The sequence below is a fragment of the Lepidochelys kempii genome, chromosome 19 (assembly GCF_965140265.1).
Source record: "Lepidochelys kempii isolate rLepKem1 chromosome 19, rLepKem1.hap2, whole genome shotgun sequence".
Lineage (NCBI taxonomy): Eukaryota > Metazoa > Chordata > Testudines > Cheloniidae > Lepidochelys > Lepidochelys kempii.
Window position 1 is genome coordinate 11,509,979 of NC_133274.1, and position 27,896 is coordinate 11,537,874.

The 27,896-nt window shown below is 50.3% G+C and overlaps 1 protein-coding gene across 1 annotated transcript; it reads right to left on the minus strand.

The window, feature by feature from the left end:
* Window positions 1-126: 126 nt before the first annotated feature.
* Window positions 127-27,865, minus strand: OPRD1 (opioid receptor delta 1). Its single transcript, XM_073317549.1, has 3 exons — window positions 27,630-27,865; window positions 4,409-4,758; window positions 127-705 (listed from the first exon to the last, which is right to left on the minus strand). Exons 1-3 carry the CDS (start codon window positions 27,863-27,865, stop codon window positions 173-175), a joined length of 1,119 nt encoding a protein of 372 aa, XP_073173650.1. The 3' UTR covers window positions 127-172.
* Window positions 27,866-27,896: the final 31 nt, after the last annotated feature.

Here is a 27,896-nt window from a genome sequence, read left to right on the forward strand (position 1 = left end):
AAGCATTTGCACATTTTTTTTTTTAAAGAGTCCTTGATGAGCCAATCCACTCCCGCCCACTCGCCTCCAGCCACCTCCACTAGAATTCTGTGGTGGTGACCTGAGTCACCTCCGAGAACAGTTCCTCCCTTCTGCGGCCACGGGAGCCCCGCTGGTGGCTGTCCATGTCTAGTCATGCTGGCTTATTGAGGGCTTCGGAAGGGGTGCAGGTGGAGACGCGCTCCCGGGTGGTGTTTCTCGCTCGGGAGAAGCTGTTTTGCTCGATCCGGGACCGGAAGGGCAGGCAGAACTCCCGGAAGCACCTCTTGAAGTTCTCGTCCAGGAAGGCATAGAGGACAGGGTTGAGGCTGCTGTTGGTGTAACCCAGGGCAATGCAGAAGTGCAAGCTGGCCACCACGTAGGGGTTCTTCTTATCTATGTCCACCAGCGTCCAGACGATGACGAAGATGTGGATGGGCGTCCAGCAGATGATGAAGGCCGCTACCACGACCAGCACCATGCGGGTGATGCGACGCAGATTGCGGTCCTTCTCCTTGGAGCCCGAGAGAAGGCGGACGCTCTTGAGGCGTAGGATCATGAGCCCATAGCAGATGGTGATGACCAGGATGGGCACCATGAAGGCGAAGATGAACACGCAGATCTTGGTCACCGTGTCCCAGTACATGGCGGGATCAGGGAATTGGAGCATGCAGAGCACGTTCCCATCTGCAGGGGAGAGAGGGTAAGGGAGAGTGGTGGATAGGTGGGAGAGAGAGCCAGAGCCAGAGGAATACCCCCGTAATCAGCTGCCCCAGGTGTGCATTTACAGCCCCCTCTGCTTATTAAAACGGCATAGGCAAGGAACTCCTAATGTATTCCCGTATTTCTACATCAACATAATTAAATACTCCTAACAGTTTAGCACCAAGGGGGATCACATCTGCAGGATAATTGGAACTGCAGTTGAATTCAACAGGCCTAATTTGCACCAGAGTAGGAGCCTACTTTTGCATACAATAGGCCTTATTTGCATGCTGTCTCCCATTGTATTCAAATGATTAGACTGTCTCAGAGTTGCCACCCCCACAATCCTCCATGCAGCCCACCGGGCACCCTTTTTCAGCAGACAGCTCTGTCTGTGTGCGTGCAGCTTCCAACCTTGGCATCTGTCAGTTTCCAAACAGATCCAGCTAAATTCCTAACATTTGCTCTTGGTTTGATTTAATGCTGGCTAAACAGAGTGCTTCAGAGATGGAGAAAAGGAGGACTTGTGGCACCTTAGAGACTAACAAATTTATTTGAGCATAAGCTTTCGTGAGCTACAGCTCACTTCATCGGATGCATGCAGTGGAAAATACAGTGGGGAGATTTATATATGCAGAGAACATGAAACAATGGGTGTTATCATATACACTGTAATGAGAGTGATCAGGTAAGGTGAGCTATTATCAGCAGGAGAACGGGGGGTCGGGGGGGGAATAACCTTTTGTAGTGATAATCAAGGTGGGCCATTTCCAGCAGTTGACAAGAACGTGTGAGGAACAGTGTGTGTGTGGGGGGGGGGGGGGGAAGAAATAAACATGGGGAAATAGTTTTACTTTGTGTAATGACACATCCACTCCCAGTCTTTATTCAAGCCTAAGTTAATTGTATCCAGTTTGCAAATTAATTCCAGTTCAGCAGGTTTCAGAGTAGCAGCCATGTTAGTCTGTATTTGCAAAAAGAAAAGGAGGACTTGTGGCACCTTAGAGACTAACAAATTTATTTGAGCATAAGCTTTTGTGAGCTACAGCTCACTTCATCAGATGCATTCAGCAGTCTCTTGTTGGAGTCTGTTTTTGAAGTTTTTTTGTTGAAGAATTGCCACTTTTAGGTCTGTGATCAAGTGATCAAAGAGAGTGAAGTGTTCTCCGACTGGATGAGATGGAGAGTTGCCTAGTGGTTAGTGCTGGTGACTTGGTGTGATGCTGTCTACCCAGGTGTCAGCTCAGGACAGGGCTGCAGGCTAATTCACTCATATGCTAATAGAAATCCAAGGAGCGTCAAAAGGTATTGTAATGTAATCAGGCCAGTTCACTTGTGTGTTAGTTTAGTTCAAAGGAACTGTTAATAGTATTGTCTTCACTTATCTATAACCTGTGGATTACTTCATGTATATCCCTGAAATTACCTAGCTCAAAAGTGTGTTAGTGTTAAGATGAGAAAGTACTTGATCTGTACTAAATTTGTTAGTCTCTAAGGTGCCACAAGTACTCCTTTTCTTTTACTTGATCTGTAACCTTCCTGAAAACTAACAAAGGATCGTTGTTTGCAATTACAACTGGGGCTTTCCAAAACTCTTGCCACTGACACATTTAATGGCCGGGAAAAAGTTTTTTAATGAGATCTGGGTACAGAACCAAAGACCCAGATCCAAACCCCTGCTCCAAACTTCAGGGTGGGTCTGGTCTGAGTTTTGGAGTGCTACATTTCACCTATCGGTGCCTCAGTTTCCTCATCCGTAAAATCAGTCTAACACTATTTACCTGTCTCATGCTACACTGTAAGGGATAATTAATGTTTGTAAAGCATACATAGATTGCGGGCTCTTGGGGGCAGGGGTCACCTTTTCGTTTGATGTATGTACAGCACCTTGCACAGTGGGACCTTTATACTGAGTTAGGGCTTCTGGGCCTTGCTGCTGTTCAAATTATAAATGGCTTGAGATTCTTAAACAGAAGCCTCTATGGATGTGTAATGATAAAGCCCTTCCTCTGATCACAAATCCGTTCTTAGAGTCAGCTACTCTGAAAGGCCTCCAGGCCCCATTCAGTTGCGGAGGTTACTGAGACTGCCAGTTGTAACACCGATCCCTGTGATGCAGATGCCTGTGTTCTGAAAATGGGGCCAAGGACTCATTGCAGGGAAGCTGCCAAATGGACACTGATGGCGACATCCCACTACCAACCAGCCTGCTCTAGATCAGAACTAATCACCTTCGCTAAGAGACAGGGCAGGAGAGGAACCACTGGGAGATCGAGGGCATTAAAACAGCCATGTAAGGGAGGTGGGATGGTTTTGGGGGGAACTGAGGCATTCAGTGATCTGCATGGGGGGGGAGTCTGGGGCAAAGCCAAGAATGGAAGCCAGCACTTTTTTGTCCTAGCCCAAAGCCTTAACTGCACCATCCCTCCCCTCTAGCCTGCAGCTCTCTGAAGCTGCATCTACCTGCATGTCTTACACGTATCCCCAGCTAACACGGTATAGACAGCAGCGTGAACAGGGAGACCCTGGTTAGGTGAGTAGAGTACAGACATGCCAGAGCCCTAGGGTGCGTACCCCGAATGGCTTGCTACACGCCCACGCAGCACCTCCTCCAGCTACACTGCTCTTTTCAGCACTAAAAAGGACGGGAGGACTTGTGGCACCTTGGAGACTAACCAATTTATTAGAGCATGAGCTTTCGTGAGCTACAGCTCACTTCATCGGATGCTTTCAGTGGAAAATGCATTCAGTGGGGAGATTTTATATACGCAGAGAACATGAAACAATGGGTGTTACCATACACACTGTAACCAGAGTGATCAGGAAAGGTGAGCTATTACCAGGAGAAGAGCGGGGCGGGGGGGGAGGCAGAGGGGGAGGGGATGGGGGGGTCCTTTTGTAGTGATAATCAAGGTGGGCCATTTCCAGCAGTTGACAAGAACAGTAGGAGGGGAAATAAACAAGGGGAAACAGTTTTACTTATGGAGTATAGTATCCGATTGCCTCCCTGCAGCCGGCGTCTTTCCCTACCACAGGGAAAAGGCTCTGGGAGCTCCGGGTTGCTGGATTCTTTCGCCACTGCCTCTCCCCGGCCAGAGCCTTCTACTGCTGCGTTATAGCTACACCCCGCAGCCTCTTTCTCACTGTGGTGCAGAGCCGCCACAAGTGTAGATGAGGCCTGAGACTCAGTCAGGGGTGAAAGTAACTTAAAGGGCTTACTGGTACTCAGGAGTCCTGAGCAGCGGAGCATGGCCTCAACCAGAAGAGGTGTGGCCAGGCCCTTTAAATCAAAATTTAAAGGTCCCAGGGCTCTGGCTGCGGCTGGGAGCCCCGGGGCCTTTAAATCACCCCCAGAGCTACCAGCTGCAGAGGCGGCTGGGAGCCCCGGGCCCTTTAAAGCGCCCTCCAAGCCCCGCTGCCGGAGCCCCTGGGGTAGCAGTGGCAGGGCTCCAGCGGCGTTTTAAAAAGCCTGGGGCTCCGGCCACTGCGGGGAGCCCTGGGGCCCTTTAAAGCGCCAGCCTGGGGAACCCGGTCCGGTCCAGCAAGGCATACTGGCTCTTGCCGGTATGCCGTACTGGCTTACTTTGACCTCGGTGTCAGTCCTCCTGTTACAGGAGGGTTGATTGGCGCTGGCATACGCTCCAGTCAATGGATCGCAGGGCCAGAAAGGGCCATGTTCACTTGCCTTTTGACTTGGTCACAGCCAAGATCATGATGGGCACGCCAATCACAGAGGAGAGGACCCAGATGCAGACGTTGATGATCTTGGCTTTGGCTGGGGTGCGGAAGTCCAGAGCCTTGACTGGGTGGCACACGGCAATGTAGCGATCCACGCTCATCATGGTCAGCGTGAAGATGCTGGTGAACATGTTGTAGTAGTCGATGGAGAGGACCACCTTGCAGAGCAGCTCCCCGAAGGGCCAGGTCTCCATCAGGTATTTGGCACTCTGGAAGGGCAGCGTGCTCGTCGCCAGGGCGTCTGCAAGGGCCAGGTTGAAGATGTAAATGTTGGTGGCCGTTTTCATCTTGGTGTATCTGAGGGCACAAAGTGAAGGACAGATGTTAAAGTGCATCAGAGTTTTATTCAGTGTCAAGGGGAGATGGGTGCTGGGTGGAGACTAACTAAGGCCCAGACCCTCAAAGGTATTTAGGTATTGAAACCAATGGGATTAAGACCCCTAAATACCGTTGAGCGCAGGTACCAACTTTCTTCTTTCCAGACGGCTGCTCCACCCCCAACTCTGCCCCAAGGTCCTGCCTCCACTCCGCCCCTTGCCTCAAGGCCCCACCCTTGCTCCGCCTCTTCCTGCCCCCACTCCGCCCCCTCCCCTGAGCATGCCCCACCCTCGCTCCGCCTCTTACCGCTCCTGCTCCCCTTTCTCCCCCACCATGCCTCCCACCCACCAGGGCTGGAGCTGTGAAATTGACAAGAAAGCTGGCTCACAAGCCAGGCTGCTGCCCGGCCTCCACTCCAAGCCAGGCTGCCACCCAGGCTGCTGCAAACCCTACTGCCCCCTGCCAGGAGCAGGGCAGCCGACTGAACTCCGGGTGTGGCTCTCCCAGCCGGAGGCAAGAAACCCCAGCAGGCCTGGGGATCTGCGTGGAGCTGAGATCCCTGGCTCTCAGTCCTCCACACTTCAGGCGGTGGAACCACTCCTGGTGAGGATGCGTACCACTGACAGACGGACGGTAGCGTGGACATGAGCCACCTCAGTAATTAATGCGAGAAAGTCGCAGCGCTGTGAATGGCCAGTGTAGACAAGAGGTAACATAGGTCGATTTGTCTTTGGAATGTAGACTGTGAAAAAACACCCCCCTGGGTGCAGCAGGTTTCAGCGCTGTAAAGCGCCCGTTTAGACAGTGCACCAGCGCTGGGAGCTGCTCCTGGAGGTGGTGTTTTTAGAGCGCTGGACGAGCTGTCTCCCAGCACTGCACCGCGACTACACAAGCCACATTAAAGCACTGCTACGGCAGCCAGCGTAGACTAGCCCATAGCCTTAAACACGTGCTTAAGTGGTTTCCTTAAAATTACACCCATGCTTAGGTACTTGGCTGAATTGGGGCTCTAATTAGGAAAAGAGTAGAATAAAGTTCAGACCCTGCCGAGGTTCTAATCCCATTAGCTGAACAAGGAGGTAGTAATCATTTCTGTAGCTAGATTGGAGAGAAAACCTATTGCTTTGAGAATTCAAAGGAAGATGAGGTAATAAGGCATGAAAAGTCTTTCAGACAAGGCCTCGTTTCAAATTAAACCAATTTAATCTATCTCTGCAGCTAGAGAAGCAGTTAGGCAACCTTCTTCATATGGCTGGCTGCTTTTCTTCCTTTCTTTCTTTCTTTCTTTCTTTCTTTCTTTCTTTCTTTCTTTCTTTCTTTCTTTCTTTCTTTCTTTCTTTCCACTCAGTTTTGTTTTCTACCAGGTTGCTTGCAGAAATCCATTCAGCTACCTAAGGGAACTAGCGTGCTGAAATATCATGATTAATAATATTTCTTTGAATTGTAGCTTTTTTCCCCTCAGCTTCCCCAAAGACTTTACAAACTTTATATAATGGAGCCCAGAACAACATGATTATTAGAACCATTTTAGAGCAGGTAAATGGAGGCATTCAGGGACACATTTCCAGAAGAGCTCTGGGCCAGGTTTTCCCTGTGTATAGCAGCTCCTACTGTGACACTTACAGCTAGCTTTTCAGAAGTGCTCAGCACTCAATGTGCACCTGACATGCTGATGTCTTTTGACTATCTGTCTGCTTATTGAGATGCCAGAATAATTTAGCTGCTTATTTCAAACCACTGTTCAGGATGTCTAAAATCTGGGTATTTATTTAGATGCCTAAATGGGAGCTGAGCTCTTCTGAAAATCTGGCCCAAGAGATTAAGCAGTTTATACAAAATCAATACAGCCAATGGCTAGCAGGTCCTGGAAAAGAGCTCAAGAGTTTTGCCTTCTCACTGTATTCTGCACTAACCATTAAGACGCTCCTTCCTGTTTGCAGAATGTTTCAATGCATATTAAACATGTAGAAACAAATGCAATTAGCTATTTTCATAAAGGCACTAGGAATGAGGTCCTGGGTCCCTCATGAAACATTGAGAATGTTCAGAACATGAATTAAATTAATTTTTTTCCTTTTGCCCTTTAAATGATGGGATCCCACCCTCAGAAGGTCTAAAAGGCCGCATTCCTGCATGAGTCAAAATCTAGAACCCTGAATATTCTAAAGGGTTCCAAGGTCTTCAGGGTTCTGAACTGTGGAATCTATGAAGCTCCCAGCATTCATAAAGATCTACGGGCATAGCCCCAGTCTGGTCTTGGCCAAGTGTTCTTGACTTTGGAATTCGCTTCCCCAGTTGGTTGGAGTGCTGCGGAGTCTGTCCACCACAGGGGCATGCTGCAAACCAGACCTGCTTGAAGTGGAGAAGAGGTGTGATCGGTGTTCGGTTCTGATGACTGCCCAGGAAGGGGGTCGTCACAGCCTTGGGAGGTGTTGTGGTCAGTCATGAGCCGGACCATGAAAATTGAGTTTTATGGACAGGTAGGCACCAGAGGCTTAGGCAGGGTCTGCTGTGTATGTTATGCTGCATGATTTGTCCTGGCACCTGAGAACCAGGTGGTCCAGGGTAGTAGGAGTGGAATGAAAGGCACAGTACGTGGTAGCATCTTGCCCTTCCTGCTTCAAAGTAACAATGGGTCTCCTGCCTTTTCTGATTAGTGATGTGCACCACAGCCTAGGGACTGACTGGCGGCCAGGCCCCGTCATGTGGTGCAGGTCTGGTATCTGGGTACCCTCCTGCTGCAAAGACACACCAGAAGGAAGTAACTCCCTACACACTCTTCCCTAGTGAACTTGACCTTGTGGCTGGCCCAAGCCTGGAGTGCAAGAGTTGGCCTGTGATCCTGACCCCTTTTCAATGGAGTCAGCCACAATCTTAGCCCTTACTCTCCCTGAATGCAAGTGTGATCACCCTCTGGGTGGGAGCAGGATTTGAACCCAGTACCATTCACAATAAAAGCATGGCCCCTCTGCTTTGTGAGCTACAGAAGTAACTCAGTAAGCTGGTTGCAGTAGTAGGTTGTTATATGGACCAACCCTAGAGATGGACATGGCACCCACTGTGCCAGTGTGTTACACATGGAGGGCATCAGCAACCCCTTAAATGAGTGGCAGAGCTCATGCTCTAGCCTTTGCTCCCCTACAGCCTCCAGGGGAATTCTGGGTGAGTCAGCTGGGAACGCCCACCACACTGTGCCAGCCCCGTCCCACCAACACGCAGCCCAACCCTCATCTGCAGAACCCCTGGAGCTCCCCCGCTCCCCATGCAATTCCAACCATGCCCTCCAGTCTTGACCTACAACCCCCACCCAGCTATCCCAGATCTGGGCTTCCTGCACATAGAGCTCAGCCCTGCCCTGCAGCACCCTCTGCTTTTCCAGTCTGACGTGGCCAGTTGCTGGCAGCCACGATCTGTCCCTAACTGGGCACTTTATCGGGAGCTCTGTGGATTTAGTTAGTGTAAAATCTATTGCTCAGCGAGCACGTTGCTGACTGCAGCATTGCGTTAGCCGCATGCTGAAAGAGAAGAGGCTGTGTTCCCTCCAATATTCATGGCTTGGAAATCCTCTCACAGTCCCCGGGCGCAGCTTCGGCGCTTAGCAGGAGTTTATGGCGCTGCCTGCGACTGCTAAACACCAGAGATCCCTGCAGACGCTCTTCCTGAGGAGATTAAGTGTCATTTAGGTTTTGATCTATGGTTGGCTGAGCATGCGGGCAGAGCAAAAGAAACCTTTCCTTGGCTAAATGCCAGCCACGGGCCTCTGGTCATGGAGAAATTATTATTCCAAGATGATGGTTCCTTTGTAATGGAAACACACTGTTCTCACACTAAATTGTAACGGGGGGGTGGGGGTGGGGAAATGGGCTGTGTAGTCTCTCACCTCGCTCCCCTTTCGTCAGTCTCTTTCTGCGGAGGGCTGTAGGTACATTATTGAGCCTCCTTTCTCCAAACAGAAAAAGATCCGCTTGCGTGCTGTGGTGGAGGGGGAGCCCCTACTGTGTTCTCCCCTCGGAAAGTCGTTCCTTAATTCTGAGCGCTCCTCACCCACGTTCAAAGCGCAGAACCCATGTTAACTGGTTAATCTCCACAACGCCCCTGCTGGGCAGGGATGATGATGGTGATTAATAACTAATATTACCAGGGCTGTCCCTACCAATTATGGTGCGCTACACAGCCCGAGCACCATCTGCACCCCCCACGGAGGGTCTGGGCTGCACTCAAGGCCTTTAGGGCCAGGGAGGCAGGATCTGTGGGGGGGCCACTTTGGGGGGCACCACAGGCCCAGAGCAGCTCAGGGGATTAGCGGGGGCCCGGCGCCGGCAGCAGAACGACCCAACCCCAGCCTGCTCCGCTTCCCCCCATCCCAGCCGTGTTGCTCGGGTTGGGGGTGTTGGGGAAAAGACTGCCCCTCCGCACTCATTTGCAGTGGGAAGCGGAGGGACACGGTTGGGAGCTGGCAGAGTGGAGCGGATTGGGGCCGGGTTGCTTCGCTTCCCACTGCTGCCTGTGAGTGTGGGGTCGGGCCCGACCCCTGCTGCTGGCGCAGGCCCCCTGGTAATCCTCCGGGCTGCATCCATCACTGGGGGAGAGGCTTGGGGGAAAGAGGTGGAATGGGGGCGGGCCAGGGGCGAAGACTAAGAGGTGGGGCAGAGGGAGTTGTCCCTAGGAATGGCCCAGCCCCTTGCAGTGCGTGCAGCCCGTGGGGGGTAGCCGGGGGATAGGGCTGGCCACCGGAGCTCGTGCTGCCATGTATGCAGCATGCAGCTGCCTAGGGCACCATGAAATTTGGGGCAATTTGGGCCACAGGTGCGTATTCTGCATATGCCTAGGGACGGCCCTGAATATTACTGTCGTGCCTAGAAGCCATAGCCAAGATGAGGGCCCTATTGTGCTCGCCCTTGTGTGTACACTTAATGAGAGAGTCCAAAGGGCTTCTGATCTAAAGAGGCACATCCCAGAGGAAGTGTCATTGGTGTTCGCATCACCTCTGCTTCCCAGCTGGAGAACTCAGGCCTGGGAAGATTAGGCAACTTGCCCAAGGTCACATGGGAAGTCTGGCAGAGCCAGGAGCAGATCCCATGACACAACCTGGAGGTGCTCTTTCCTCTTCTCGAGCAGCCAGTGCTCCCCCTTGCAGGTGGGCCGAACTGCTGAAGTTACACATAGGAGCCATATGACTTGCTCACCGTCCACAGAGGCAGGGCAGCAGAAGAGCCAGGATCAGATCTCAGGCAGACCAAGAGCACAGCCTGCTAATTGGACAACTAGACCACACTGCCACGCTAGCCAACCCTTGAAACAGAGTGGGGGTGGAGGGTGCAAGAACACAAAACACCCTGGTCACCTTACCACCAGGCCCACCACTCCCTTAGTATGGATGGCGAAGTACCTGTGCATAGGGAAAGGAGATTAGATTCCCCAGTGGAGTGGCAGGTAGATTATTCCATTCACTTCACCTTTAACCCTCTCTGTGTCCGGTATATGCCCTGAGCTACCATGTGTCCCACCTCCTCTTGATCTGTGCATGACCCCAGGCCATGCAAGTCATTTCATATCTTTAAAAGATAATGGCCTGGCGGGGTACCTGGAAGCAGCAGACTCCCTCTGACAAAATTTGTTAGTCTCTAAGGTGCCACAAGTACTCCTTTCCTCTGACATTGGTAAAGTACAAGGACTAAAGGTTGGGTGCCCCATTGTTTTCAAGAGGGGGAAAATGAATGTGACTTTGTTAGGTGGGATAGAAGAAACATGGCTCTTCCTAAGCCTACCGTGGAGTTGCTGTATAGGGAAGAATCACAAAGTAGCCTTCATGTCTATTCAAACCCAAGATGACAAACAGTTAAGGGAGAGATAAAACAGGAGCCTAAACCATCTTCCAGCCAGGAGTCGCTTTCAAGCCAGTGCAAAGCACAACTCTTCAGCAGGCTTCCTCGTTGTGCTGGGCTGACATAAAGCTGGCCTCGCTAATTAAACACAAGTGCAAGCTACAAAGCTAGAACATTAATATCGCTTCTGTCGTCTCATGTACAAACCCATCCTTGCCCCCAGACTGAGAGATGCCTGGTTCTGTGACATTCAATCCCACATGTACCTTCCCCAATTTCACCCAGAGTTACCCCAGCAATGAATTTGGTCCCAAGTGTTCTCATTAACCCTCATGTACTAGGTGTGGAGACAACTAACCCTTTGGTTAAAAAAATATGCAAAGCATTTAAAACAAGGACACGGCCGCACATCCACCCAATTAAAGTGTAGGGGTGAGCCGCAAATCAGACCAAAAGGAGAAACCGCCATGATCAATAGGATAGTCAAAGCACAGAAAAGACTCAAAGCAGGGGCATGGGCCATATTCCTACCCCAGAGGGCTGGATAATCCAGTCAGGGGTTCTCCTCTGATCCCCCAGATGGAAAGCACAACCAGTCTGCATTTATGAGAGGGGCACACATACACTGCTCCAGCTGCTAAACCAGCCGGGCTAACGAGGCAGTGAATCGGCAGTGGATTGAAGTGTGAGAATGAAACAGACTTTAGGCCTGGGAAAAAGGGAACAGAAAGGCTGCAGAATCCCACAGGAAGGAGGAAAGCAAACCAGTGGATGTTTTGTCACCATTAAAGCCTCAGGCTTGCCCAGAGACAGGGAAAAAGCTAAGCGTCCCCCCCAGAAGTGGTCCCTCCTGGTTAGAGTGAAAGGTTAGCGGCAAAGTGGGAGGAAGGATTCTTGCATGGCTTGTGCCTGTTCTTACAGGTAAATAACGAAAGGGCTTCAGGTGAGCCCACCCCGGAATGGCAGTTCTAAAAGTTACCTTTGGTTTAAAATGCAGTGACTTAAAAACTAGCAGGGCCTGGTTCTGGCCACCTCTGCCCTGAGTGGCCGTTTACCCCTGTGCAACGTTGGGGTAAAATGCTAGCACCCTGAGTGCGAAAGAAAGAGATCCAGCTGAGGATCTGTCCCACTTCGCTCAGCTCTGCTCTCTCGCACGCCAATGTCAATCAGGGGTAAGTCCAAGGAAGCCACTGGCTCTGCACTGGTCAGGCTAGGGTTACCAAGAGCATTATGGGATGGCACCATGGTCCACCCTTCCCTTGCTTGCTGGTGTGTGAGTGGGAGTACTCCCTTTTCCCGCAGGATATGCTGTGCTGCAGTGGACTAAAGCAGCAAGTTCCCACCTTGTTGTCTGGCGAGTAAAGTATTTGTCTTTGTTGATCTAAGCAAGCTCTTTACAAAGCTAGTGCACATGAGGGCAGAGGTTTGGCTTTGCTTTGTTTCCTCTCTTTGCACCGTGTGGAGGGTACAGCGCTTCTTTCCCAGTAGCTGATGCGGGTCAACTCCTAGGCAACACCGTTGGGGCGCTGTTTATTCTGGAGGCAGGGAGGGCTGGTGGATAGAGCGCTGGGGTGGGACTCAGGAGGCGTGGCTGTGTTAGTGGGAAAAGCGCTAGATAAGAGCCAGGTAGGCTGGTTATTTTGAAAATCGGGCTCCAGCTGTGAGTGCCCAGCCCTTGAGAATCTGGCCCCATGTGACCTCCCCCAGGGTCACACAGACAATCTGAGGGAGAGATGGAAACTGAAGCTAGAATCAACAAAGACTATCCTGTCTCTCTAGCCATGCCAACAGTGGGCGGTCAGGAACATTTTTGATCTAGGACACCAGGGCAAACTTCTATCTGTATCTAGGTACCACATGAATCCAGACAAGTTGAAAGCTGCTGTTTACACATTCCCAAGGTGTTTGGAGATGCCTATAAACACCTGTCTTAGTTTCCTCTATCTATGTGTTAATTATTGTTTCTTGTTCAGCGTTATTTAGCTCATTACCTGGCGATCAATGTAACTCTGCAAATTGCAAGCACCTTCATAGAATCATAGAATCATAGAATATCAGGGTTGGAAGGGACCCCTGAAGGTCATCTAGTCCAACCCCCTGCTCAAAGCAGGACCAATTCCCAGTTAAATCATCCCAGCCAGGGCTTTGTCAAGCCTGACCTTAAAAACCTCTAAGGAAGGAGATTCTACCACCTCCCTAGGTAACGCATTCCAGTGTTTCACCACCCTCTTAGTGAAAAAGTTTTTCCTAATATCCAATCTAAACCTCCCCCACTGCAACTTGAGACCATTACTCCTCGTTCTGTCATCTGCTACCATTGAGAACAGTCTAGAGCCATCCTCTTTGGAACCCCCTTTCAGGTAGTTGAAAGCAGCTATCAAATCCCCCCTCATTCTTCTCTTCTGCAGGCTAAACAATCCCAGCTCCCTCAGCCTCTCCTCATAACTCATGTGTTCCAGTCCCCTAATCATTTTTGTTGCCCTTCGCTGGACTCTCTCCAATTTATCCACATCCTTCTTGAAGTGTGGGGCCCAAAACTGGACACAGTACTCCAGATGAGGCCTCACCAATGTCGAATAGAGGGGAACGATCACGTCCCTCGATCTGCTCGCTATGCCCCTACTTATACATCCCAAAATGCCACTGGCCTTCTTGGCAACAAGGGCACACTGCTGACTCATATCCAGCTTCTCGTCCACTGTCACCCCTAGGTCCTTTTCCGCAGAACTGCTGCCTAGCCATTCGGTCCCTAGTCTGTAGCTGTGCATTGGGTTCTTCCGTCCTAAGTGCAGGACCCTGCACTTATCCTTATTGAACCTCATCAGATTTCTTTTGGCCCAATCCTCCAATTTGTCTAGGTCCTTCTGTATCCTATCCCTCCCCTCCAGCGTATCTACCACTCCTCCCAGTTTAGTATCATCCGCAAATTTGCTGAGAGTGCAATCCACACCATCCTCCAGATCATTTATGAAGATATTGAACAAAACCGGCCCCAGGACCGACCCTTGGGGTACTCCACTTGATACCGGCTGCCAACTAGACATGGAGCCATTGATCACTACCCGTTGAGCCCGACAATCTAGCCAGCTTTCTACCCACCTTGTAGTGCATCCATCCAGCCCATACTTCCTTAACTTGCTGACAAGAATACTGTGGGAGACCGTGTCAAAAGCTTTGCTAAAGTCAAGAAACAATACATCCACTGCTTTCCCTTCATCCACAGAACCAGTAATCTCATCATAGAAGGCGATTAGATTAGTCAGGCATGGCCTTCCCTTGTGTTCCATGCTGGCTGTTCCTGATCACTTTCCTCTCATGCAAGTGCTTCAAGATTGATTCTTTGAGAATCAACCTTGCAAAACACTCGAGGCCAAACTCAGCTCTGGTGTAAGCAGGTCCAACAGAGCCCCGCCCAATTATACCAGCAGCAAAACTGTCCCCGCGGGAAGGGAGCATAGATAGGCACTTATGCCTTCTGCATGTGCAGGTGGGAGCTGTGGGCATGTTTGACTGCAGCACCCCGCTCCAAAACTTTCATGGGTTGTTGAACTTAAATGCCAGGACGGTGGCAAAACTGGTCTTATGAATATGCACAGCTAGGTACATGGATTTTCATACATTATCTGGGAGCAAATCCTGCCATGGCCTGCCCGGCTCTATCCAGACAGCCACACAGTAGTTCCATTCAAGTCAGGGGGAGCCAAGATTTTGGGGGGTTCACACCCCCTGTGTGGTGCCGAGTTTCACACCATCACATGGGGAGGGATCAAGTGGAGGTGAGGCCTGGGCCAGGCTGGAGGAGCGGCTGTTCTATAGATTCTCCCACCCTCCCCCTGCAGAAGAGCTGGGTTTGGGTCATAGCAGCGACTTCATGGCTGTACAGCTCTGTGGTCTCTGGAAAGCGCAGGATTCTGTGCGTCTCCCCAGGGTCCAGGCCGTCCATATGGGCCAGGTGCAGGGGAGTGGATTCGCCTCCTTCATGATTGCTGCTTCCTTTGGGGTCAATGCTTTTCTACCAGGCATGCCCAGTGGCATCTCCCGTACCTGCACTAACTGGCCTGTCTGACTCCCCCGTGACTTTGGGGACCATGAGCCCACTGAGGCTGTGTTCAAGGAGCCCTTTGGCCAGTCCTGCAGCACAATCACTGGGTGGGAGACTTAAACGGCTTAGCTGACTCCCTCAGAACAGCAGCCCCTGTCGCAAGACGACAAGCATGTTCTCTCAACGTTCTCTTTGCCACCAGGGATTTAAAGCTGGTGAACTGGCTTAGCTGGTGAACTGGCTTAGTCACTTGTCAGACTCAAAGCCCCCACCCAATGACAGAAGACGGTCTGCAGTGAAGGCCGTGGGACCACCCACAAGGAGAAGTTTTCATGACGTGGAGGAGGATGTGAAGCCTTGATTATTGCTGGGGTGAAACAAGAATGGGGTGAACAAGGAGGTTTTAGGGAAATAATTTCAGGCTGACCCACTGCGTTCTCTGAAAATCACAGTCAGATTCACAAGGATGCTGATTCTCATCCCCAGAATATGCTAAACCCGAGACTCTGTGCACACTGCGACCTGGGAATCGTGGTAGGGGAAGGAGCGTGGGTAGCTAATACAGACATGGCCTGACTTTCAAAGGAGCCGAGCACCTGCAGCTCCCATTGACTTCCATGGCTTGCCGAGTATCTTTGCAAACTGGGCCATTAGTGTCCTCACCAGTATTTAAAGCCTCTTGTCAGAGCGCCCTGCTTAAGGGGAGGCAGGATTTGAACGTGGGTTTGCACATAGTTTGGCTGCAGTGCGGACGTGGTGTTCCAGGGTTTTCAGCAGGTCTGGGTTGGTCAGCACTTCCAGGATGCACAGCCCAGCCGTGGCCCTGTTAGTCCTAGCACAGAGGTCACTGCCAAACTAGGAGTGAAAGGCAGAAGTGGTTTGAAGGCTTTACACATTACAAATAAACACGCTCGGGGCTTCTTGTAAGCCCGGGCTCCGCAGACACAGACGGTCTTTGAATTCACAGGCAAGTGTTCAGGTAAAGGCAAACTCTGGGCCGAGCAACTGGTCTGTTCCCTTCTGAGCCTGCTCCCGCTCCAATTAGAGGCAACCAGAACTTTGCTTCTGCTGGGAGCTGGATGGAGCCCTAGGGATGTCTTTGGGGCGGGGGGTGGGAGTGAGGGGGGCAGAATGAATTCTCCCCCAAAGGCTGCGGAGGAGCAGTGGAGTCAGATGTCCCTGCTGCGTCCATGTCCCTATTGCACAGGGGGAATGCTGATGGACGGGTGAGTTGCCTTGCACCAGCCTCCCTCTGTAGTGTTGGGGTGCAGAATTTGCTCCCCAGTGCTAGCCGCAGTGGCTCACAAGAGTTCTACCAGGGACAGTGTGTCTTCACCACATGGTTCTAGACTCAGAGCTGCTTCCTTAGCCGTGGGATACAATGGACTTAATAATCAAGGGGCCAGATTCTCAGCTGCTGTAAATCAGCATATGTCTGTTGAAGTCAATAGATCAGCCCTGATTTACACTGGCTGGGGATCTGTCTTAGCCAGGATCACGCTGGGCTTCTAGCCCATTACTCTTTTGTTTTTCTGCAGCCCCATAAAATCCAGCTTTATGATCTTGTCCCTTTCCCTAATTAGCTTATAAATGTCAATTCTCTAGTTCATAAGAGAAAATAAGATTGGACTGATCCTGGTTTCCAGCCACTGAGAATCCCTTCCCCTTGCTTAATGATTTCAGCTGCTAAGAGGTTTAATGGACTTTGGCACTGCTCTTGAACCGTTTATCGTAATGAAGCGATACTGACGCGATTATTTCCCATGCGCACCCGCGCCGGGATGGAGAGCTGGACGCTGAAGGGCAAGGAGGAGACACTCTCCTTCCCACACAATTGCCTAATGAGGAGAGGGGGTTCCATGCGTTGGAAGAGCCAGGTTGGAAGGGAACCCCAGCACAGCTGGTATCTCTAGTTCTCCAGCTAAGGTCCCACCAGAGCATGAGTTTCAGATTTGATCTTATACCTGACACAGCCCTGCAACATCCTGTGAAATTATTACTAGGAGAATTACGGTAGCTTCTACAGGCCCTGATGAAAATCTCTGCTCATTTGTGCTGGGCACAGTCTGTACGTGTCGTAAGAGACAGCGTCCTGGCCTCAAAGAGCTTGCAGTCCAAATAGACCTGGCAGACAAAGGATAGGAGAGGGGAAGTATTCTTATACCCATTTTACAGATGGGAAACTGAGGCACAAGGAGATGATGTATCAGAAAATGAGGTGCGGCAGGTCAGGCCTAGTGATTGGAACAATGGCAGTCGGTCCTAGGGGTCAGAGCTAAGACTCAGAGCTGGAAACAGGAGTCAAGAGCAGGCTGAGACCTGTGGATTCTGTCCCCACTACCAGGGAGAGGAGAGTTCCAAGTCATGAAGTGACATGTGGCAGACTGAGCTGCTCTTTTCTCCTGTGAGGCTTATATACCTGCCCTGAGAGTCACCAGACCAGCTCCTGGCTTGTGGATTGGCTGGAGCATAGCACAGGACTGATTCAGCACCACGGGGTGGCTTAATCAGGTGCTAGTTCAAGGATGACATATCACCACACGTGAAGTAACCTGTCCAGGGATGGAGTTTGCGGCACAGTCAGGAACTGAACCTGGATTTATTGATCTCTGGTACCAGTCGGGCCCCTTATCCCTGTTGTACCAATAGGGAGCTGAGTCCTGTCTACACGACGCTCATCTCTATGGTATCTGAGCCCCTCCAATGGCTATGTTCTCTTTCTCCCCCTTCCTTGACACCAAGAAGCAGGCTCAGGGTTTGTTTGGTTATGGACTGAGGGCACTCATCTGGGTTAAGAGGGTAGGTTTTTCGCTTGGCTGTGGATGGGGTGGGACTAACTGCGTCCTTCTCCTACTCTGCGTCTGTTCTACGGTCATCTCCAGTTCAGTGTTGCTGTAGCCGTGTTGATCCCAAGATATTAGAGAGACACAAGCTCTGTGGAGCTCAGAAGCTCGTCTCTTTCACCAACAGAAGTTGGTCCAACAAAAGATAGTCCCTCCTGCACCTTGTCTCTCTAATCTCCAGTTTAGTTCATTCTCCTGCCAGAGGTTGTCCCTGGACTCCCTGCTGAAGGGAGGTTTCTCTGAACAGAAGTTCTGGAGGTGAGGCTGCCCTCCACCAACACATCTCTGAGGCTACGTCTACACTTAAACCACTAGAGCAGCGGTAGGGCTTCAGGGTAGACACTCACTACTGCAGTGGCCCCCAAACTGTGGGGCGCGCCCCAAAGGAAGGTTCAGGGGGGCATGTGGTGGGGCCTGGGCCAGCCCCCACAGGGGGCGTGGAGTGAGCGCCATGCTTCCAGCCCAGCTCCACTCCCAACCCCATTCAGCCCCCAAGCCTGCTCCGCCTCCAGGCCAGATCCGCCCCTAGCTGCATCTCCGCTCTGACCCCAGCCCAGCTCTGCCTCTAGCCCCAGTTCTACCCCCCGCTCTACCTTGTTCTGCCCAAGCTCCGCTCCTGAAACCTTTTCTAAACAGTTAGTTGGAGGCGTTACAAACCCTCGAACGCCCGGATGGGGTTAAAAGAGAAACACTGCCAGGAACTTCACTGCGGATCTGAGAATTCCACCTCTACAACACACACGTTCTCTTAGCAAATTGGGCATCAGGCACTCGTAGAGGAAACACATGGCTCCTGCAGGAGTGGAAGTCGCCAAGATTAATTTTCTGCCATTATATCAGACAGTGCCATTACGTGCTGGGCATTCGCAGGGGCAGTTATGCTGCTGCCGGGTTCTTTCAAGGGGTATTTTAAAGATCTGACGTCAGGACAACGGTCATGGCAAAAACGCAGAACGAAAAAGGCCAAGGGTGCTCCCGTTAGAATTGACTGATTTGGCTAGAAGCCCATGGGCACGTGTCACACAGCTCCAGCTTCCCCCTGTGCATTTCTCTGATCTTGGGCAAGAATCACTTATCAAAGGACCTTTTGGGCTCCACTTTCGAATGAGGGCCCCTGGATTCTGCACTTGGCAGAGATGTTCCTTTCCTCTGTGCGATCCACTTTGGGCAAGATCCCTGGGTCAGTTCTAGTGGCAGAGGGCAACAGCTCAGTGGGAGCTTTGTACCCCAGGTTGACCCAGTGCCTTTTGGACCCCTCAGGCTGCATGGCTGCCTCCCCACCCTTGCAGCTCTGCTCACTAGCCCAGGGTGGGAGGGATCTGCCAGGGACCTGCTGACCACCCTACAAATCCCCAGCCTGGGACTCTACCGCCACCAGTGGCACTAGACAGGAGTTGTCGTTGTGCTGCGGAGATGCCAGGACTAAGGTGCTCCATCCCCTGCGAGGGTACGTAAACGAGGAGAGCCCTTGTACTCTGTCCCCCCTGCTGGGGCAGCCAGGCCTAGGATCCCAGCACAGTCCTGCCCCCTGGATTTAAGGACTGGGAGGAAGAGGGTGGGGGTGAGGAGGAGGTGGGTGCCAGGCCCCTCCCGCAGCGGCCTCACCTGGGCTGAGACAGGGACAGTGGTTCTGGGAGAGCAACCAAGGCACAAGCCTTAGTGACTCTTGCTACATTCTCTCACATGGTCCAGCATGTGCCCTGGCCTCCTTCCTGTCATTGGCTTATCTCTGCTGGCCAGCCTGGGCCTAGGTCCTGGCCTCCCTGCTTCCTGAGCTTCGTGCATCTGTGAAAAAGGCGGGAGGGGCTCTTTTCACCTTCCTGCTGCCCTTCTTCCTGCCCCCTGCCCCCCCCACTCGTCTGCACAGGCCTGCAGGATCGTCCCCCAGCCCCCCTTAGTCAGCTTTGAAGTGAGCTTTGAATGTGAATGGCATGCTGGGCGCAGTTTTAGCACCCTATCCTGCATGGATGCGTGGCATTCCCTTTGAAATCAACAGGCGAGTCCCAGGTACAGCATTGGCTCTATCCTGCCCTCAGCTCCCACACTGTAAATCTGGAGTGATGCCCAAGGCTGGATTACCCAGTAGGCAGACTAAGCACGTTCTTAGGGCACCAGCAAAGCAGGGGGCACCAAAAAAATGAGATTTTTTTTTTTGGAAAAACTTTGATATTTCAAAAAAAGCATTGAAGTAGTCATCATGGGAAAAATCAGAACTTTGTTAGACTTCCTTACACTCCACTCCACACTCTTCCCCCGTTTTTCTGTTCTCTTTTTATTACTTATCCCCACCTAAACCGGGGGGGCATCCTACTAACGCAGATCGAAATAATGCGAGGAAATCAGATCCTGTCATTTATAATATTCCTCAACTTGAAAAGCCACACTGGTGAAGAAATGGCAAATCAAATACTGCATTATCTGTGCCAAGTTTGCAAAATAGATTTCTCAAAGTGCAGAGGTCAATCTTATGACAATGCTGCCAACATGTCAGGGCGTTAGCAAGGAATGCAGAAGAAGCTTTTAGAACCGAAGAAATATGCCATATTCACTCCATGTGCTGCACACTCCCTCAGTCTTGTTGGCCGCAGTGCTGCTGATTGTTGTCCGGTGGCAGTGAGTTCTTTGTGTCTCAACAGTCCAGTTACTTTATACATTTTTCTCTGCCTCAACACACTGATGGGCAGTTCTTGAAACATATTTGGGCAATGATCATGTGTTGAACTCTCTTTCTAATACTCGCTGGGAGGCACGTGCAGTGGCAACAAGTGCAATTCTGGAGTCCTACTCGAAGATTGTGGCTGCATTAGAAAGTCCAGCTGAAGACCAATCACAAAAGGGAGAAACTATACGAGAGGCAGAAAACATTGCCAGCAAGATGGAAGAACTAGAGTTTGTATTCATGTTGACCATGTAGAATGAAATTTTACAACACTTTTACCACACAAGTCAAGCTCTCCAAGAAAAAGAATTGGATTCGATAACATGTGCAGACCCCTGTCAATCATTAGCAGACCACTTTGAAGACCTATCAAAAGATATCTTGCCTGATACTAACTACAAAGAAGCCCAGTCCCGCAAGCGAATCAGGAAAAAACAAGCAAATGACAGCAGTGCAACAGAAACAGCATTGAATCCTAGAGACAAATTTTCTCGTATCTACTTACTGTGCTATAATTGGTACACTTGAAGCTCATATGAAGAGAAGAGGTGAAGTGTACAAAGAAGTATCAAGTAGATTTTCTTTTCTAAATGATATGGACTTATCTGACGAACAACATTCACAGGGTTCCCAAAAGCTAGATGACTCATACCCTGTTGACTTGAACATGAAGTACGGCAGTTTGCGCAAAGTTTAATGAATCAGGAAAAATAAAATCCAGTCACATTGATCTTCATGACACAATATTGAAAGAGGGAATACAACGTGTATTTCCAAATGTGGAGACAGCACGACGGATTTGTCTAACATTGATGATGACTAACTGCTCTGCAGAACGCTCTTTTTCTCAGCTGAAAAGAATAAAAAACCCTCAGAAAACAACAATGTGCCAGGACAGGCTTGATTCACTTTCCCTAGTGTGTATAGAAGCAGACATGCTTCGTCGAGTCAGCTTCAATGAACGTATCCAGAATTTTGCAATCAGAAAATCTAGAAAGAAGCTATTTTAATTTCAGCATACATGTAAGTTTTGTGTCATTTCGAAAAATAAAATTTTATTTTACGGTATAGTATTGTTTTTATTTTGAATTACATATGGGGGGGGACCATAATCTTTTCAATGCTTAGGGCCTCTAAAGGTCTTAATCCGGCCCTGGTGATGCCATTGATTTAAGTGGAATGTAGCGGGGTGGCTACCCTGCTCCTAAAATAGAAGAGGTTAAAAGCAGCCCTGGAGAGGGCTGTGGCTGGGGATGGCTCATTGGGGAAGCAGCCGCAGCTGGGCCATGCCCCAATCAGGCCCCCAGCTGGCCTGTATAAAAAGGCTGTGAGCCAGGGGCCCAGGAGTCTCTCTCCAGGCCGTGTGAGAGCAGGGCCTGGATGACAGGGTACTGAGGGTGGTGCAGTGCTGGGGAAGGAGCAGGCTGAGTGGGGTGCTCCAGGCTGGCAACTCCCCAGGCTGTAAGGCCTGGTCCAAGGCCCACAGAGGTACTGGGAGGCAGAGGAAGGCAACAGGTCTGAACCCCCTTGCCTATGATGAGTGGCCTTTACACTGCAGTCTGCCCCAGAGAGCGGGGGCTTGGTGATGACTGGCAGTAGCCCAGACTGAGGCAAGGTGAGGATAGGGGGCTAGGGGTCCCCCAGGAAGGGGAGACCCAGAGGCAGAGTGTGGGGGTGCTGCCAGGGGGCAGAACCCAGAGAAAGGGGCACTGGGGTCTGTGAGGGACACAGGGGCCAGAGCTGTGCGGATAACTGGCTTGCAGAGGGCGCTCTGCACTGGAAAGAGCTAATGCCCCAATGACCAGCAGGAGGTGCTGCAGGGGCAAGTCTGCTCCTGTACATGGAGCCACTTCACTTGTGCAACTGAAAGCAGAATATGGCCCAGGGTGGTACAGGGTTGGGTCCATGCTTTTTACTTTTGGGACAGATTCCCAGCCCACGGGGGTCTTTGCATTTGCAGCTGGTTTCAGCACATGGGCTGGGACTGGGGGAGAAAAGGAAGCTGCTCCTCAGAAAAAACGTGTGTGAAATTCGATAAGTGCATTGTGTCGCTCCTCTGTGCAAAGCACTTTCAGAGCCTCGGACTGAAGGTGCTGTAGAATGGGCAATTGGTTATTTCATATGGATTAAATCGATTAGGGTCTCGGACCACTGGTCATTAGCCCACAGCAATAGGCTCCAGATATGACCCTAGACAGATCTTTAAGCTTTAGAGGTCGCGGGTAACAATTAGGTTACTTAATGGGTTAAATCCGAATGGATTTTTAAAGAGCCCTTCTGGACAATTCTTTCCTGATCCAGCTTCAGGTATCTAAAGAGCCAGTAACATGCATCCTTCACAATGACACTGCATGGTTTTGATGTTTTAATTTGCTTGTCGGTATGGGCCTGATGCAAAGCCTGCTGGAGTCAGTGGAAAATCCCCCCCAGACTTTGGATCAGGCCCGGTTTGATCTGCTAGTCACACAGTCTGCCCTCCACGCACCCAGCCAGCTCGTGGGGGTTGCAAAGGTTAAAAACACATGACGGAAGCAGCCTAAAGATTATACAGGCACTGATGCACACCTTTGTGTTATTTTACTTGCTAGGATGCTGCAGAGAACATACCATGATAGCTAATGTTTGAGCAGTTTAACCATACTGTACTTTACCTCAAGAGTCGAGGCTTCATAGTGCTGTACATTCTCCTACTCCAGCCCCCTCAAACTAATCAGTAAAGGTCCAATCTTGTAAAGGCTACTGTCAAAGCCAAAGGGGAGTGTTTCAATTGATTGCAATGAGCTTTGGATCAGACCCAGCCTGCTCCCATTGAAGTCAATGTGAGCTGTGTCAATGATGCAGAATCAGGTCCTAAAAAATCCTTTTCAGGTCTATATCTGAGACAGGGTAGGGAGGGGGGAATCCTGCACTGACCTATTTGATTTCACTACAGAATGAAAACCTCCCTATAAAGGGGCCTGTTTGGATTGCGATTCCCATTGAGTTCAATGGGAGCAGAATTGGGCAGGATGGATCATGCACAGATCATTCAGTTTCTTCCAGCCCTGATGCAGTCTGTGTTTTGTGGGGTAACTTACTTCATGTGAGTCACACCATTTATTTCCTGCACAACCAAAGCCAGGCTGGAACAACCTGGTGTGCTGGTTGCTATGTACCGAATGTGCTGGCAGAGGAAAATTGAAAATAGCGAAAAGTTGGGATTTTGATGAGGTTTATTCAATCTTGCCCTGTTGCGCTAAATTCCTGTGAACTTGCCTTTTGGCGCCGCACGCGAGAGTGTGGTTCTGCTGCCCTGCCAATGGCCAGATTGGGGAATTGGTATATTTCGTGTCTGGGGCTGAAAACCAGAGATTTCACAATAGCCACTTAGGCCACAACAAAGGGAATCATTAACCTCCTGGAACTTGGCAACTTTCATTCATTGCCATTCATCAGCAGGATGAGCCCTTCAGACAAACGGAGTGGTGGGATGAAAGGGGAGCAAGAGGGTTTCTTTTTCCAACCCACGCTCCAGACAAATCTTTGCTAATTTCTGCAGCTGCGGTGGAAATTGTAAATCAAAGCAATGTAGAATAAAGCTGCCATTTTACAACAGCACACATAATAAACAGTTTATTTAGTTCCTACCTCTGATTGCTACCCATCATTAGCCTCTTATGTGCGTGTTATGATGTTGATAACAACACTTAGACCATTTTTTTCCTTGAGACTCTCAAAGCATGTCACAGACATTGACTGGAGCCGCACAGTGTTCTGTGATGTCGGCACCATTGCCCCATTTTGCAAATGGATAAAAAAGTGGGGCATCCTGGACCTGATTTTCAGAGGTGCCTGAGAATATTCAGCTGCAGGGGGGGCTCAGCACCAGAAAACCAGGCCCTTAGAGTTGAAGGGCAACCCTTTCAAGGACCAGCTTTTCAGATATTTAACTCCTCCCGGGCACCTCTCTGTATCTTTGTGCACCTAAGTACCTTTGAAAATTTGGCCCTCAGTGTCGTAGGGACCTAAGTCCCAATATAGGCTTCGAAGTCCCTTAGGCACTTTTGAAAATTATGCTCTAAGTTACCCGTCGAGGTTATCCAAGACTGAGTCCCAGTCCCAATCAAAGGCCTGGTTATACTGGAGTTGGCGACTGAGCAATGATGACAGGCTTGTAGGTCTTTCACATTGCAACTGAAAAATGCACAGTGAAAGTTTCAAGCGGATGGCTGCCTCTTAAATCTGAGGCAATGTTGCCTCAGGGTCTGAAGATGTGGGTTCTAGTCCCAGTTCTGCCACTGAATCACTGTGTGACCACGGGCAAATAATTTCACCTCTCCATACTTCAGTTTCCCTACCTGTAAAATGGGGATAATACTTACTTTGGTAAAGTGCTTTGAGATCCACAGATGAAAAACCCTATATAAGAGCAAAGTACACAACTCACGACCCGCCAGGTTCTAAATGTGTGAAACTGACTGGAGACGGTGCTGGATTTATCTACTAAAATATACTGAGTTTTCTATAACCTCAGGGCCAGATGCTGCTACCTGAGCCCTGAAGAGTGAGATATTTTCAGTGAGACCAATGGAGTAAGGGCATCAGCATCTGGCCCCAAGTTTGATGATTCTGCATGCCCAGTATCAATAATTTAGAGGCATCACCCAGGAAGTGCTGGTAGGTTTGTGTGGGAGAGAAGTAAATTTGGTACCAGAGGAGTGACAGCCCCAGTGATCCGGTGCAGTGAGGGTTATGGTGAGCAGTGGGAGGTACAGAAAGAACATGGCTTTTGTTTTAAGCACACTGTCTACCATCCTACAGAACAAACAGTTGATGACAGAATTGCTGTCTTGAGTAAAGGAACTTCTAAGCTCCCTATGCCAAGGCAGCGGGATTATTGTCCTTGCCCTTCCAACAGGAGTTAGAAACCTAGAGTGAAGGCATTCATTTTTGTGGCTACAGCCCCTTGTGCTCTTGAGCCAACACAGACTGTTGTAAGAGAATAGACAGGGAGTCAGCATTACGGTGTGGACATCCAGGAGTCCCCAGAACTCCTGATCCTTGTGACAGATCAGGAGTGAGGGTGTGCTATGAGACTGATGGGAAGATGAATGAGAACTGTGAAGAACGTGATCTCAAAAGAGATTCTACAGGCTAAGGGCCAGATCCTCAGGTGGTGTAAACAGGTGTGATTCCACTGAAAGCCACTGCAGATACACCAACAGCAGCTGAGGATCTGGCCCTACATTTCCAGGGCCCAATTTGCTCTGAATTCTAGTGAGCCAGGCTAAGGGCCTGATCCAGAGCTCACTGAAAGCAATGAAAAGACTCCCATTGCCATTGATGGGCTTTGGATCAGGCTCCTACATGGGAAAAGCACAGCTATTCACCTGTTATAGCAAGCAACAGCACGTCTCTATTCAGGTAATATTAGACTGTACCCGAGGCCAGAATCATTAGGCTGAGATCTGCGGTGATCAGAGGGACTGTCCACTGATAAGGAAAATCTCCATTCAGTTATCTGTAGGGTGTTTTAGTCGCTAACTGCAAACTACAGCCAGGGCACTCAGCCTAGCTGTGAGACTCAGTCACTTGAGGAGGATTCTGAAATTCACTGCATGAATTCCCTGCTAACAAAGCTAGGCATTGTATGTTTCATGTGTGTCAAAAATAACAAGGAAAAACACATGGGCACCTTGCTTATTTCCAGGTTGTGCATAGACACACGTGAACGGTGACTCATAGCCTCTAGGCTAACAATGCGTTTATGAGCTCGGGCTGTGTCAGCTTTTCATGGGTGGGAAATAAATATGCCCACTGGTCCAGACCCTCAGCGTAGTTCCATTGACTTCAATGGAGCGACGCTAGTTTACACCAGCTGAGGATTTGAGCCCTCCGCCCTCTCTTCTTAATCACCAGCGAAGCTTTCAACACGCAGATACACCGGACATGGTTCTTATGCAGAGCTCCTTCTGCAACTTTAAGATGTGAGAACAACTGATTTGATCCCATTGACATCTGATGGCACTGATTCGGGAGGGTTGGTTTTTACAGCAGGACATTAGGATTGCACTGACAGTCGGCTAACCTCCAGCCATCACCTTTTCCGAAATGCAGCATGGTCAGCTTTAGACCTTGGGTTGTGAACAGCTTTCAGCACCAACACTGTATGAATCACAGCTAGGAACTAAAGGGACTTGCAGCGTTTGGAACCAGTTACATTAGTGGTTCTGTCTTCTCCCCTTACCTTCCTTCCCCTCCACGGACACACACACTGTCACACGCACAAGTGTTTTTTCATTCGCACACAATACTCTGTTGCTTTACAGACATACACACAGTGCTCCAAAAAAAGAACAGGAGGACTTGTGGCCCCTGAGAGACGAACCAATTTATCTGAGCATAAGCTTTCGTGAGCTACAGCTTAGTCTCTCAGGGGCCACAAGTCCTCCTTTTCTTTTTGCGGACACAGACTAACAGGGCTGCTACTCTGAACACAGTGCTCTGTTACACACACACATACACAAATTGTGGCTTCGCTCTCATATGCAATACTAGTTTTCACATACATCCCACCATACTCCAATATGTAGGTTTTATACATCCACCCACAAATGCTTACACAACATTCTGTACACACACACCCCGCCCCCCCCGTTCTGTTCCCACACAAATGCACGCACAACATTTTGTACCCACACAAATGCTCACACAACATTCTGAACACACAGAACATTCTGTACACACACGCTCCCAACATTCTGTACACACAAACACAACATTCTGCTCACACAAACCCAACATTCTGTACACACAAACACAACATTCTGCACACACAAACACAACATTCTGCTCACACAAACCCAACATTCTGCTCACACAAACACAACATTCTGCACACACAAACCCAACATTCTGCTCACACAAACACAACATTCTGTACACACAAACACAACATTCTGCACACACAAACACAACATTCTGTACACACGCTCCCAACATTCTGCTCACACAAACACAACATTCTGCACACACAAACCCAACATTCTGCTCACACAAACACAACATTCTGTACACACAAACACAACATTCTGCTCACACAAACCCAACATTCTGTACACACAAACACAACATTCTGCACACACAAACACAACATTCTGCACACACAAACCCAACATTCTGCTCACACAAACACAACATTCTGCTCACACAAACCCAACATTCTGCACACACAAACACAACATTCTGCTCACACAAACACAACATTCTGCACACACAAACCCAACATTCTGCTCACACAAACACAACATTCTGCTCACACACATGCTCACACCCCCCATTCTGCACACAAGCACCCCCCCCACACACACAATATCCCGTCCCATTACACCTACGCTGGCTTCTGGACAGCCTGCCCCGGCTTGTCACCTAGTGCCCCCCCCCGGAGCCGTGCAGGTGACCCCCCCCCACACACCTGGCCCAGGTGGGAGCCCTGCCCGTACCTGACGATGCCGTACATGACCAGGATGTTCCCCAGCAGCCCCACCACGCACACCACGGAGTAGAGGGCGGTGATGGCGATGGCGATGGCGATGGAGGTGGGGTCCTTGGCCGCGGGCAGCCCCGTGTGGTTGAAGCTCTGGTTGGGGCAGGGACCCCAGGGCGAGGCGCGCAGGCGGCTGCCGTTGGAGAAGAATTCGGCGTCGGCTTCAGCCCCGGGCAGTGTGGACAGCTCCATGGCGGGGCGAAGCGGGGCGAGACTTTCCAAG

What these genes read in the sequence shown, in the direction of transcription:
- OPRD1 (XM_073317549.1), bottom strand. Translation starts at nt 27,865, where the DNA reads ATGGAGCTGTCCACACTGCCCGGGGCTGAAGCCGACGCCGAATTCTTC. An exon ending in GTCATGTACGGCATCGTCAG is followed by an intron (nt 4,759 to 27,629) that starts GTACGGGCAGGG and finishes TTGTGCCCTCAG; the next exon opens with ATACACCAAGATGAAAACGG. An exon ending in GGCTGTGACCAAGTCAAAAG is followed by an intron (nt 706 to 4,408) that starts GCAAGTGAACAT and finishes TCTCCCCTGCAG; the next exon opens with ATGGGAACGTGCTCTGCATG.